The 14,108-nt window shown below is 44.8% G+C and overlaps 1 protein-coding gene across 3 annotated transcripts in view; it reads left to right on the forward strand.

The window, feature by feature from the left end:
- The first annotated feature begins 1,712 nt into the window (after positions 1 to 1,712).
- LOC116070371 (AFG3-like protein 1) overlaps positions 1,713 to 14,108 on the forward strand; it is a 28,060-nt gene continuing 15,664 nt past the window's right edge. The window contains exons 1-4 of one of the 3 annotated variants that reach the window (XM_031341749.1): positions 1,713 to 2,544; positions 7,626 to 7,713; positions 8,366 to 8,440; positions 12,292 to 12,377. In XM_031341749.1, the coding sequence (XP_031197609.1) occupies positions 2,407 to 2,544; positions 7,626 to 7,713; positions 8,366 to 8,440; positions 12,292 to 12,377 (387 nt within the window). In that variant the 5' untranslated portion in view covers positions 1,713 to 2,406. Of the gene's footprint in view, positions 2,545 to 4,064; positions 4,294 to 7,625; positions 7,714 to 8,365; positions 8,441 to 12,289; positions 12,378 to 14,108 lie in introns of those variants that run through there. The other 2 variants (XM_031341750.1, XM_031341751.1) reach the window with 2 other exon arrangements.

Genomic DNA, 14,108 nt, shown 5'->3' on the forward strand with positions numbered 1-14,108 from the left:
CTGATGCCCTCTTCTGGTGTGTCTGAAGACAGCTACAGTGCACTTACATATAATAAATAAATAAATCTAAAAAAAAAAAATTCATGTGTACAAGTGCTTGTCTGCATATATGTAAGTGCACATGTATCCCTGATGCTGTTGGGAGTCCAGAAAAAAGCATTAGATCTGGAACTGGATGTTATAGATGGTTCTGAGCCAGGATATGGGCTCGGGGAACTGAACTGGGTCCTCTGGAAGAGCATCAAGCTTAACCAGAGTCACTTCTCTAGCCTTTGATATTCTCTTTTTTGATTATGAGAAAAATTATTCAAGTTTATTGAATGATAAGGTATATATCTAGAATGAACAATGCTTAGTTGGTGAGATAACTCTGGACTTAGTAGTTTTCAACACCAAGCTAAAAAACATGTGTATGATCCATCCATAAAAGATGCCTCTGAGCCGGGCAGTGGTAGCGCATGCCTTTAATCCCAGCACTTGGGAGGCAGAGACAGGTAGATTTGGGAGTTTGAGGCCAGCCTGGTCTACAGAGTGAGTTCCAGGACATCCAGGGCTACACAGAGAAACCCTGTCTCGAAAAACAACAACAACAACAACAACAACAACAAAAAAGCCTTGACAGCCCAGGCTTTATTTTGTTTATTTAAAGCCTTGGAGGTTTCCCAGCGGTGCACTAGTAACATCCCTAGCTGCAATCTCCTTCAGGCAGCAGCTTCAAGGGATCTTTGAATGATTTTTTTTCATGCAGTCTCTTCCAGTAAAGCTGTTTCACCGATGTTAAAAACTTACCTAGATCCAAACTTACCTCTCTGAATAATTTTACTTGCACTAACCTTTTCCATTTGAGAAACTCCTCAATGTTGGTAAGCCATCCCATCCGTCTTCGCTTTCACCTGAAATGCTAGCTTTGTTCTTTGAACTATAGGCTCAAAAATTGCTCTGTGTTCTCCATTGTAGCACTTCAGTAGCAAACCCTCAGAGCAGCTCTCAAGGAATTAGCTATTTGTGAAGTTACCTTCATTCTTAGATGATTGCTGTTCGATACACAGAAGGGTCTAAGGCTTTTGAAGTCGGACTAAGCTTTTCACCCACTTTAAAATTGTCTCATCACTTGTAATTTGATATTGAGGATAACTGCTTCCTTTCCCTTTGACCTATGTTTTTTTGTTTTTTGTTTTTTGCTTTTTTTTTTTTTTTTTTTTTTTTTTGAGACAGGGTTTTTCTGTATAAAGCCAAGGATATGTTTTATAGAGTGCCGTATGGTGAGGTGGGAGGGGGTGCCTCTGCTGGCCCATGCCTAGGCATCCCTTCCCCCTGAGGTACCAGCCATGTATAATGTAGAATTTATTATAATGTAGAATATATTATAATTATAATATATTATTATATATTATATTATTGTTATATATATTATTCTATATTACTATTATTATTATTATAATGCAGAATAGTTTATTTGGGGGCATGGGAAGGGGAGTTGAGAAGGGAGTAGAGGCAGAGAAAGAGAGAGAAACAGACAGAGAGAGAAGAGGAGGGGCCCGGCCTGGAACACGTGGAGAGGGGACGGGGAAGAGGAGAGAGGGAGAAAGGGGTCAGGGAGTGAAGAAAGTGAAGAAGCAGAGAGCGTGAGGAGCCACCAAATAGCCTCTTTTATAGCAAGCTCGGTCTACCTGCCTGTTGCTAGGTAACCGTTGGGCGGAGCGTAGAAGGAATGCTAACACTATGGATGACAATGGCCTTCTCCCAGGCTTAGTAGTCATAGTAGCCTAATGCTATCCTTGCAGAATTTGGGTACACGCAGATGCAACGCCCAACAGGCGTCGTTCAGCCCCACGGTCCAGAAACTGGTTCATCCCGCACACCCACGCCTCCCTAGTGTCGAGTCCAAATTTCTGGTCCGCAGAACTGCACGGAAATCAAAACTGAAGGTGACCAATCAAAATTAAAAGTCTATGAGGGGGAACAATGAGACGTGTACCAAATAGTTCCTTTGTTCACGAGAGGTCTCGAAGCACATCTAGACTGGATGTAAAATAACAAGAACACCTCCAACCGGTGGTACCAAACTCTCAACCAGGGATAATTAGGCTCAAAATATAGTAACGTGACCCGCGTCACCCCGAGGACCCGCCCAAACCATTGGTGGTGTTGACAATGCAAAATTTAAAATACGTCTAAAGGTCCTTGGTGTCTAGGTCAAGTTGGCCGCGGGCCATTTATCACGAGCCGTTAGGCAGCGTCAAGCGACACTCCCGTTCAGGATCTTAAGGAGTGCAGCCACGAAATTGACACTTAAGAGAGAGGGCCGAACCAATGCTGCGGCCTGGTGCGCACGCGCGCGCCCAGGGGCGTGGCCCACTATGACCCGCCCGCTGCGCGTGCGCGGCGCGAAGTCAGGGCCGGGGGATGTTCCTCCGGCTGGTGGGGGCAGCGGGCAGTCGGGCCCTGGCCCAGCCTTTTTCCAAGCTGTGGCGATGTGGCGGATGCGCAGGAAGCGGCGGGACGGTCTGGAGCAGCGTGAGGGCCTGTGGCATTGCTCTGCAGGTGAGCGGGGACGCGCCGAGTCCACAGGTTCAGGGCGGCATGGCGGGGGGCTGCGCTAGACGTCGCAGTGACGTCATCGGCCTGCGGCTGGGTCGGGCGCAGCTGCTTCCTGATTTCTGCCTCAGACTCCGCTAGTCTCTACCTACCGCTGATGGAACACTTGAGCGGGTGCCGGATAGCCTTTATCCATTTAGCTATTGCAGGGTCCCGTTTAAAAAGGTAGCTTTTATTCATTAAGGAAGCGTAGGTCTCCATACTAAGAAGAGAAAGATGGCCACCAAAGAGTTCCCGCTTCACTTTTTAGATAGTTTGGCCTTGCTAGATATTTTTACCGCCCATCGCAGGGTGTGCATCTGCCAATAGTAAGGAGGCTCACCACAGCGAAAGGTAGCTATACTGGGAACACCCGTGCTGATTATCCATCTTCAATGTGTGTTATTATCACAGGGGCCATACAGCTGTTCTTCCTCAATTCATTTTTGGTCTTGTTCCCTTTTAATATGACAGTAGTGTGGTGTAACCGTCCATGAGCAAATGTCCATTTTTTTGATATATATTTTTTGAATTATTTATTTATTATATGTAAGTACACTGTAACTGTCTTCAGACTCTCCAGAAGAGGGCGTCAGATCTTATTACGGGTGGTTGTGAGCCACCATGTGGTTGCTGGGATTTGAACTCAGGACCTTTGGAAGAGCAGTCAGTGCTCTTAACCACTGAGCCATCTCTCCAGCCCCGCAAATGTCCATTTAACCCGGGTAGGGCACTCATGATAGGTCAAAAATGATTCCTTCCCTCTAGCTTTGTGAACCAATGAGCTTAATGGAATTATATATGGCCGCATTGGGGAAGGGTGCTTACAGGAGTGACTCAAAAGTAGTTTCATTGACAAAAGACCCACACATAGGTAACAACCCAAGGGAAACCTGCATTCTTGGGACTTCCTGCAAAACCTACAGTCGGTACCACTGACGAGGCTCCCCTCCCCCCAGCAGTTCTTTTCTGCCTGAGGAACTTTGGGGATGGGGCCTGTGGGTTTTTTAAGCTCCCGAGCATAAGGTTTATGAGGCTTCTCGAATCTTAAGACCTTCCTTCTCTGCAGGAGGAAATCTTTGGGTTTGAAGGAGGTAGCTGCACAGAGGGTTAGAAAAATGCTTGCAGGTTTGTTTCTACTGCTGTGCGTTGCACAGTCATTTTGGGTCATGTCGCACATCCTGTTCCAGTGGGTGACCTGTTGAAGGTCAGTCATAGAGTGATTGTTATAGGCAGTTCTGAGTTGCAGAGCTGCTGTGGGTTTATGTCTTTATGAAAGAAGTATGTTGGATAGCCTTTAACTTGGTTGGGTGACTTTTCATGGAGAGACATCTGTGCCCATTCACCCTAGACAGAGCACTGGTAACAGACCAAAGAAAGGTGTTGTGTGACACTGCTCTTAGGGTACAAACATCTACCCACCCCAGGTAGGGAGCGGACAACAGACCACAATATGGATAGCACCACAGTCCATCTGATGAACCAGTGAATTTTAGTGGAGTTACCTGCAGGAGCAGAAATGACTCAGACAGCTGCGGACAACAGACCACAATATGGATAGCACCAGAGTCCATCTGGTGAACCAGTGAATTTTAGTGGAGTTAACCTGCAGGAGCAGAAATGACTCAGACAGCTGCATCACCAGAGCCCACCCACGCGTGGGAGGCAGACAGCTTCAGAAAGCTGGGAACATGGAGCATGCTGCGAGTCCAGCAGGTTAGAGGGTGACCTTTTCTAGTGGCTCAGTTGTTCTGAGCCTCTTCCAGGCAGCCCATCTGTCCGAGGGTCTTCTAGGCAGCTTGGATAGCCTCTGCTTCATCCAGATTGCTAGGCTACTCTCAGGCAGCTTCTCCCAGGCTGCTGGGCTCGTCTCAGAGTCTGTTTCCACTGTGGTTTGTTCTGTGAGAGGGACTCTCAGCAGTCCTGCTGCTAGTATATTTTTGAGAGGGAAGGGCCTCTGGTCCTTCTGAAACTATTTTGAGTTGTTTGCGTTAGCTGTGTCTTCTGGAGGATTCCTGTAGGGTTGATTGCTGTGCTCCCAGAAAAGCCTCTGTATTACAAACATTTCTGACCAATTCTAGTTTAGTGGATCACTGAGTTTATGGGGGCTGCTTTAAGGATCATGGGCGGTCCAGAGGCAGCTGTATCACTGAAAACCCCACCCTCTCCACTGGAGAGAGGCTCCTCTCTGAGCAGTTGTTTTAGCATTCGTAACTTTGGTAGTAGCATTGTGGATCTTGTAGCTTTGAGCTTCCTGACACTCTCTCACTAGGAACATTCCCTGTGTGGCAGAACTATGAGGCTGACTCATTCATATTTCTCTATCCGAAAAATTTACTATTGATACTTTGTTGGTGAGGGGATATGGTGTGAACAAGTTAGGCAAGAGCTGCTCTCATGGCTGTTGTCCTTTGAAGGCTTTATGATCTATGGGCTGAGAGGTTCCCTTAGAACCTGGAAGGCAGTAGCAATCTGCTTTCTAGCTATAAGGTAAATTTTAACATTCAGATTTCAAGAGAAGCCTGTGTTGTCAGGTCTTTCATGTGATTTTATTTTATTTTGAGACAGGGTCTTAATCTGTGACCTTGGCTGACCTGGAATTTGTTGTGCAGACCAGGCTAGCCTTGAACTCACAGATCCATCTAGTTTTTACCAGTAGATTATGGGATTAAAGGCATGTGCCTCACGCCCAGCATCCATGTGATCATTTTTATTCTGTAGTCTGTCTGAAACAATGAGCAAGTAATGGCATATGTGGGAGTTGAGGTATGAAGGAAAACCAGGCAAAACAAGGGAATGGGGGAGAGATAAATGCTGTGTAACTTGTTTAGCTGGGATGGTCTGGACATTGAAGGAATAGAGGTGGAAGCAGCCTAGCCAGGCATGTAGAATAGCAATGTTGCCTTGGGGTAGGTCCAGCTAGTATGTTCTGTGTTACAGGAATGAAGAAATGCTGAGTGAAGCAGCAAAGTCAGGAGATACGGGACTTTATAAGGCCTGCTTGTGTCAGCTGTACGTGTTGGTGAGACACACGTAGGGATCTCTGTGTGGTCTGACTAGAAGGAGCCTCCATGTGCCACGTTCATATCTTGGCTTTGCACATGACAGATTACTGACTTGCACATATCTGATGACTTGACTATAAGTAATCAGAAAAGGGCTGTTGTCCCAGTTACTTTCCTATGCTGTGATAAAACACTGTGACCAAAGCAATTCATACAAGAAACCTGATGCTTTCAGTGAGGGCAGAGAAGGCACGACAGATAGCTGGAAGAGCAGCTGAGAGTTGATATCTCACAAGCAGGCAGCAGAGAACGGACTAGGAGTAACAGACATTTCAAGCCTCAAAGCCTGCCCCTGTGACAACCTCCTCCTACAAGACCACACACCTCCCAGTCCTTCCCAAACAGTTCCAGCAGCTGGGGACCAGGCGTTCAAGCCTGTGAGGCCATGGGGCCATTTTTAGTCAAACTACCAAATTCAGTTCCCCGGCCTCCTTAGATTCCTGGCCATAGCATAACATAATGCATTTGCTTCTACTTCAGAACTCCCCATAGTCTTTCAGTGTTTAAAAGTCTAGTCTCTTCTGAGACTCAAGGTAATTTTTCTTTTTTTTAATCACAAATAGGACTTTTTATTTGTCACTGTTAGCAAATCTGAAATTTAAGCATACTCTGGGACTGGCTGCTCATCTCGATCAGCTCAGCCAGCTTTCGCACCTCTCAGCACTAGCAGGTTACCTTGAAGCCCCATGACCTTTCCCAGTTCTAACTTGAGTGTTTTGTTTTGTTTCCTTCTTTTTTTTTCTTCTTGAGACAGGGTCTTACTGGGTAGTCCTAACTGTCCTGAAACTCACTATGTAGATCAAGCTGGCCTTGAACTCACAGAGATCTTTTGTGACTGCCTGCCTCAGTCTCCAGACTGCTGGGATCAAAGGTGGGCACCATGATGTCCAGCCAAATCAGCTACATAAAACATGAGAATTAAGAACCAGGCACTAGCCGGATAGTGGTGGCTCACGCCTTTAATCCCAGCACTTGGGAGGCAGAGGCAGGCGGATTTCTGAGTTAGAGGCCAACCTGGTCTACAGAGTGAGTTCCAGGACAGCTAAGGCTACACAGAGAAACCCTGTCTTGAAAACGCCAAAAAAAAAAAAAAAAAAAAAAAAAAAAAAAAGAACCAGGCACTAGGAAAGTGACACACTTGAGGGCATAAATGTGGTCATCTTAAGGGATGCCCTTTTTTTAATTTTAAGAAATGGTCTTGTAGCCCATACTGACCTTGAACTCACAGCTATCCTGCTTTAACCTCAGATGCTAAGATTGTAGGTATAGAAAGGTATACTTGGCCATAGTATTTATCTTCTATTTTTTTATTTGGGTTTTTACAAGGTTTTAGTCTCACAGTATTAGTTAATTGTTTGTTTTATTTTGTTTGTGTCTGTGCACATGCCATAGCATGCATGACAGCTTCTGGGATTTATTTTGTCCTTCCCAGGGCAGAGAACTCAGATATTGGTCTGGGAAGCAAGTGTACTTAGATGCTACGACATTTCATCTGATTTAAAGGTCTTACTCTGTAGCCCAGGCTGCACTTAAATTCTCTGTGGTCCTCCTGCCTCAGCTTCCATAGTCCTGAGATTACAGGTGAGTCACCAGCCCTGCTTTGTAATTTGTGTGTGTGTGTGTGTGTGTGTGTGTGTGTGTGTGTGTGTGTTTTAAAGGACCAGGTCTCTGTGTAGCCCTGGCTGTCCTGGAACTAAGTGTGTAGACCAGGCTGGCCTTGAACTCAGAAGAGCCTCCTGCCTCTGCCTCCTAAGTGCTGGGACTAAAGGTATGCCCACCACTGCCTGGCTGGATATGATAGCCATAAAAAATTATAAGTTTTTACAGTGAATTTAGTTCATATTTATTCTGTTTGGATATTTAAGTAGGTAACTAAAGCGACAGACTCATACCTCAGTTTGAGTTCCGTCCCTTGCATCCTGGCCACTCTTGAGAAGATATGGTGTTGGTCACAGAAGCACCTAATTGTGTCTCCTGTTTCAGGGTCATCCGGGGAGATGCTCACAGCAGCTGGCTCTGCAGGGAAGACTGACTTCATTTTCCCCGAGACTGTATTCAAAACCTCCCAGAGGTACTGAACTAACTACCTTCACTAGCACCATAAGTTGATAGGAGCGGTGTGACTTACTCAGTGTCTCCCAACTGATGGAGCAGGTGACAAGAGATCCTGCCATCTAGAATGTCCCCATTCTCCCCTTATTAGTTGGCATGTTGAGCCACTGTAGCGCCTACATGCCTTTCCTACTTTGATCTCACATTGACTCTGGCAAAAATGAAACCTTTAGAGGGATACTGCTGGATGAATCTTTTGGGAGGCGTGGGAGTAACTTTCTGCATAGTTGATCCAGCCTCATGTTTGGAAAGCAGATGTTATATTGACTAGTTACCTGGAGCACAGTGCTCTACGAGCAACCCATGGACCTGTGCTTAGTGTTCTGAGCAAAGGGACCATACACATAGAAGCAACTGGAGACCTAGATCTCCATTGTAGAAGAACATGTCCTCAGCCCACGAGTCTGTGTTGACCCGGGGCTGCATGTCACAGGTTCAGTTAAGAACATCGGGAAGAAGGATAACTTTCCTCTTGCTTTCTCAGCCAGATTTGAGGACAGGATTGTTGTTTGAGTGTGTGGTTTTTGGGTTTTTTTTTTTGTGTGTGTGTGTGTGTGTGTGTGGCTTTGTTTCTTTTAAAAATGGTAGAACCTCTCCATTTTGTTTCTCAGGGTTTGAGAAGTTTTTTAAGAATAAGGAGAACAGAAAAAGTGCAAGCCCAGAAAATTCAGTATCTCCAAAAAAAGGTAAAAAGTCCCATTTGATAAGTCAGACCGTCACGTTTTACAGTTGACTATTTTTACTTTATTATGAATGAATTATCCTTAGTATAAATATTAGCAGTGAATTAATCTGGCAGCTGTATTTCTTTACCTTACGCTAGACCTCAAAAAACACAGAGAAACCAGTATTTATTTACAACTGCACTTCAGTAGCTGAGCAGTTAAATAATCTACCTTAACCTCCTATGCTATGCTGGCTACCTCCCAGCCCCATCCCGTGGTACTTGGATATTATTATTGATCTGGCACTTTGGGCTTAGGTATATTTCTGTGATCTTTTTCCACCCCCCTTCCTCATGGCTCCAAACCCTCCATTCTCCTCACTTATCTGAATGTCTCTCTCTCTTTCCTCTCTTCTTCCTCTGGTTAGCCGATGTTCTGCCCTATTCTCTATTCTGCCCAGCCATTGGGTGATCAGCATTTATTGACAAGGCAGAGAATAAATGGTAAGAATTGTTTACACAAACTTGAGATGGGAGATTCTTGGTGTAAGCATTACAGTGCCCTATCCAGATTGAAAACTAGATATGAGGCCAGAGAAATCATTTGATTAACACAAGGGTACACTTCACACAATGTATAAAAACATTATGCCTACAGTTTATGTATTTATTTATTTTTTTATTTTATATGTGTGAGTGTTTTTCCTGCATGTGTGTTTGTGTACCATGTGCATGCCTGGTACCCAGAGAGGCCAGAAACTAGCACCAGGTCCCCTGGAACTAGAGCTACAGACAGTTGTGAGGTGCTGGGAACTGAACCTCTGTCTTCTGGAAGAGCAGCCATTTAGTTCTCTTAATGACTAAGCCATCTCTCCAGTCCCTTCTTTGAGGTTTTTTCATTTGTTTGCTTGTTTTTAGGTTTTTAAAGAACATGGTCTTACTATGTAGCCTTCCGTGGCTTGGAATTCACTATATAGACTAGGCTCATCTGGAGCTCATAGTGATCTGTCTGTCTCTGCCTGACTCTGCCTCCTTCCTGAGTACTGCTTTACCACCGGGCAATGGTGGCACACACCTTTAATCTCAGCACTTGGGAGGCAGAGGCAGGCAGATCTCTGAGTTCGAGGCCAGCCTGGTCTACAAGAGTGAGTTCCAGGACAGCCAAGGCTATACAGAGAAACCCTGTCTCAAAAAAACAAAAAACAAAAAACAAAAACAAAACAAAACAAAAAAACCTTGTGCTTTACTATGCCCAGCATGTTTGAGTTGTTTTAAAGCATTGACTGATACTGGGGTTTATTTTCATGAGAAGGGAAAAACAGGTGATATGTTTGTGTGACACGTGAGTGCCACCTCCTGTCCCTGAATCAGCCTCTGTGGTTTTTTCTGCCATTGTTTTCTCAGCTTGTTTGGATCTAAGCCTTGATGGATCATCTATTTTTTTTTTAATTAAATTACATTTTTATTTTATTCGTGCATTCAGGTGGTTTTTGTGCATGTGTGCTGTGCCTGTGTGTGTGCTTATGCCAGAGTGAGCCAGAAGAGGGTGTCAGATACTCTGGGAATGGAGCAATAGACAGTTGCGAGCCACCATGTGTGTCCTGGGAATCAAGCCTGGGTCCTGTCTAAGGGCATCCAGTGCTTTTGAACACTGAGTATCTCTCCAGCCCCCATTCATTACTTTTTTTTTTTTTCTTTTGGTTTTTCAAGACAGGGTTTCTCTGTATAGCCTTGGCTGTCCTGGAACTCACTCCGTAGACCAGGCTGGCCTTGAACTCAGAGATCCACCTGCCTCTGCCTCCCAAGTGCTGGGATTAAAGGAGTACACCACCACTGCCCTGCACCGTGCATTACTTTTAACATGCATCTCAGTTTAGTGATTTGGTTGGATTTAACTGGTAAGTTTCACTTGCTTAGGTACCTTAAACAGTAAGAAATACATGTAAGCTTATTGAGACATATGATGATACATCTTGCTACCATTTTTTTCAAGGCTAATTCTTTGTCTGGAAAAATTGTGTGATTATTTCTCGGCCTTATTAGTTCATGTTGCCATCTCTGATCTAGCCATTTCTGGACTTGCATAGTAGTGTTTTAGGGTTGTCTTGAGTGGCAATATGACCTAGAACTTGTATGAATATTGCAAACAGAGGCTTGGGGGACAATAACTCCTTTTAGAGTTCATAGTGATCTGTGCATTTTTATCGCAGCGCTTGAGAGGCAGAGGCAGGTACCTGAGTTTGAGGCCAGCCTGGTCTACACAGTGAATTCCAGGATATCCAGAACTACATAGTGAGATCCTGTCTTTTTTTTTTTTTTTTTTTTAAGATTTATTTAGGGGCTGGCAACATAGGTCATTGGGTAAGAGCACTGACTGCTCTTCCGGAGGTCCTTTGTTCAGATCCCAGCCACCACATGGTGGCGCACAACCATCCGTAATGAGATCTGATGCTCTCTTCTGGTGTGTCTGAAGACAGCTACAGTGAATTATGCTGGAGTGAGTGGGGCCGGCAGAGGTCCTGAGTTCAATTCCCAGCAGCCACACACATGATGGCTCACGGTCATCTATACAGCTACAGTGTACTCATACACATAAAATAAATTAAAAAAATAAATCTTTTTAAAAAAGATTTATTTATTTTATGTATGTGAATACACTGTAGTTGCCTTCAGACACCCCAGAAGAGGGCATCAGATGCCATTAGATGGTTGTGATCCACCATGTAGTTGCTGGGAATCGAACTCAGGACCTGTGGTAGAGCAGTCAGAGCTCTTAACCACTGAAACAATCCTCCAGCCCCAAGATCCTGTCTTTTTTTTAAAAAAAAAAAAAGAAAGAAAGAAAGAAAGAAGACAGTATATACACACAGGGCAGGGTTTTCTGCTTACTGCTCTTGGGAGCTGGTAACATGCACCTTGGTTCTTTTGAGAAGGCATGCACCTGTGCCAGCCTGCCTCATCTCCTCACCACTACCCCCTGCCAGGTATAGCTATGACATTTTTAGCCAAAAAAGAAAAAATTGCTAAATTTTAGGACTGCCTGGTATTGTGGCGCATACCTATAATCACAGTATTCAGGAAGCTGAAGCAGGGGGATTGTAAGTTTCAGTTTCGTTTAGCCTGGGCTATATAATAGAGCCCTATCTCAAAAAACAAAAACAAACAGCTTATGTTTGAAGCCCACAATCTAAAATGTAAGTGACTTTTTATGATCTAAAGCTGCTTTTAACACTGTCTCCAAGCTTTTTCTTTCTTCCTATTTCTTTGGGGTTTTGTTTGTTTGTTTTGGTACATTATCCATAAATGTGTTTGTAGGCTAGAGGTCAATACTGGGTATCTTAATCACTCTCAAGTATATTTTTAATTTTCCAAACTACATTTATTTATTGGTGTGGGGAGGGGCGAGGCAGGGGTGGGGAGAGAAGGAGTGTTGTGGAAGGTGAAGAACAGCTTTCCAGAATTGGTCCCCTCTTTCCATCACCTGGGTCCCAGGGATGGGAATGAGGTGGTTGTGCTTGGTGGCAAATACCTTTACCTGATGAATGATCTCACCAGCCTACACCTTATTTTTTTTTTGGAACAGGGTCTCTTATTGACCCTGGACCTTGCTGGGTGGTGTAGACTGACTTTACCAGCATGCCTCAGGGGTCCTCTGTCTCTTCTGCCCTAGCACTGAGTCTGCAGGCACACATGTCAGTGCCTCAGAATTCAGATCCCCATGTTTGCTTAGCAGGCACGTAACTGAGCTACCTCCCCAGCCCTGGTTCTGTTCTTGGCTTCTCGTTCTCTGAAAAGTTATTATATTTCTGTTTGTGTCGTAATATAAGATTCTTCTTTCTCCTCCCTTTTTTTAAAAAATCTCTGTAACTATAGAACCAAAGAATGCTGGCACTGGAGGAGATGGAAGCAACAGAGGAGGGAAGGGAGATGACTTTAACTGGTGGAAACGGATGCAAAAGGTTTGTGTATATCTGAAGACCAGAGCCAGCTGTGCTGTTCCTTCCTTAGAGGGTGTGGTTGCTGCAGAGCTGAGCCTTTGTGTGTCTTTGCCTTATTTTGTTCGTGCTGTTGGACAAAATTGCTGTAAAACTTGATTTGTGTGTTCTGGCTTTTTAAAACATGCTCTCCTTGCATAGCCTTGGCTGGCCTGGAGCTCACTGTGTAGCTCAGGCTTGTGGTGAACCTCCTGCCTCTAGTGCTGGAATTACAGGTGTGCACCACCATGCTCAGCTCAGATTTATTCACAGAGAGGCAGGAAATGCATGGTCGGAATGCTGCTGTCCAGTATTTGTAGAGGCTTTGATCTGTTTTCAAGGTTCCATTCATGATTGACCTGGCCTGCAGGTCAAGTTATTCGGGGGAACGAGGAGGGTCACAACCTGTGAATAAAGAATGGGCGAGAGAGACAAGATGACAGGACTCAAGGAAGCATTGCTTGTCAAGAGCCGTTTACTTGGTTGAGCAGAGCATATTTAAAGCAAAAATCTTGGAGGGAGGGGAAGAGGAAGGAGGGAGAAGGCAGTTTACAAGGGGAGGGGGAGAGGAAGGAGGGAGAAGGATGTTTACAGGATCTTCTGGTGCTAAGACCCCAGGGGAAGTCGTGGGGGGAGGGGGGGAGGGGGGAGTTCTCAAAAGTCATGGTACACTGAATGTTTCTTATCTCAGGGCCAAGCTGGATCTTGGAGAGCAGGATGTTTATTCCAAGGTGCTCAGCCAGCTGGGGCAGGATGTTTTCTCAGGTCTCTGATGGTTCCCAACACATGATGTCGTGCATATTGCTTTATCCATAGAAGAGCAATAGTGCATCGTTATATGGCAAGAAGGAACACAGTCCATCCTTTAAGACCTTTCATATTAGCACACAAATCCTTACATGAAGATAAGACTCCTTAGGACTCCATCACTTCCCAGAGATCCCACCCTCAACACTTTCACCATTGGTGTTGATTTCCAGTGGGTTTTTGAGGGACATAGACACTTCAAAGATTAAGAAGTTCATGAAATGTGTTAAGACTTCTGTCTGAATTAACAGAGTGACAGATAAGAGATAAGCTTTGGCAAGAGATAAGAGATGGTGGCACACGCCTTTACTCCTAGTACTTGAGAGGCAGAGGTCTGTGCATTTGAGGCTAGGCTGGGCTACATAGTGAGTTCCAGGCCAACCAGAGCTGCACACCAAAAAGAGAAATTGTCATTTTTGTAAAGTAACCATTGAGCCGGGCAGTGGTGGCACACGCCTTTAATCCCAGTACTTGGGAGGCAGAGGCAGGTAGATTTCTGGAGTTCGAGGCCAATCTGGTCTACAGAGTAAGTTCCAGGACAGCCAGGGTTAGACAGAGAAACCCTGTCTTGAAAAAACCACCAAAACATAAAGTAACTATCTCTAAGGCCGCGTGTGTGTGTGTGTGTGTGTGTGTGTGTGTGTGTGTGTGTGTGTGTAGCAGCATCCTCAGCTAGTTTATGCAAAGCTCTGGATTCAGTTTCTAGTGTACATGCATGTGCATATGGTCAGTGGATAAGAGCTCATCTGAGGACCCTATCACCTACACTAGGCAGCTTATAACTGCTGTAGTTCTAGTTCCATGGAACCAAATTCCTTCTTCTTGTCTCTGTGAACACCCCTTTCCCAGACACACATGTACATACATTTAAATATAAATGAAAAAGAAAAAAATTTAAGCAAAAAAAAA

This window comes from Mastomys coucha, unplaced genomic scaffold (assembly GCF_008632895.1).
Source record: "Mastomys coucha isolate ucsf_1 unplaced genomic scaffold, UCSF_Mcou_1 pScaffold22, whole genome shotgun sequence".
Lineage (NCBI taxonomy): Eukaryota > Metazoa > Chordata > Mammalia > Rodentia > Muridae > Mastomys > Mastomys coucha.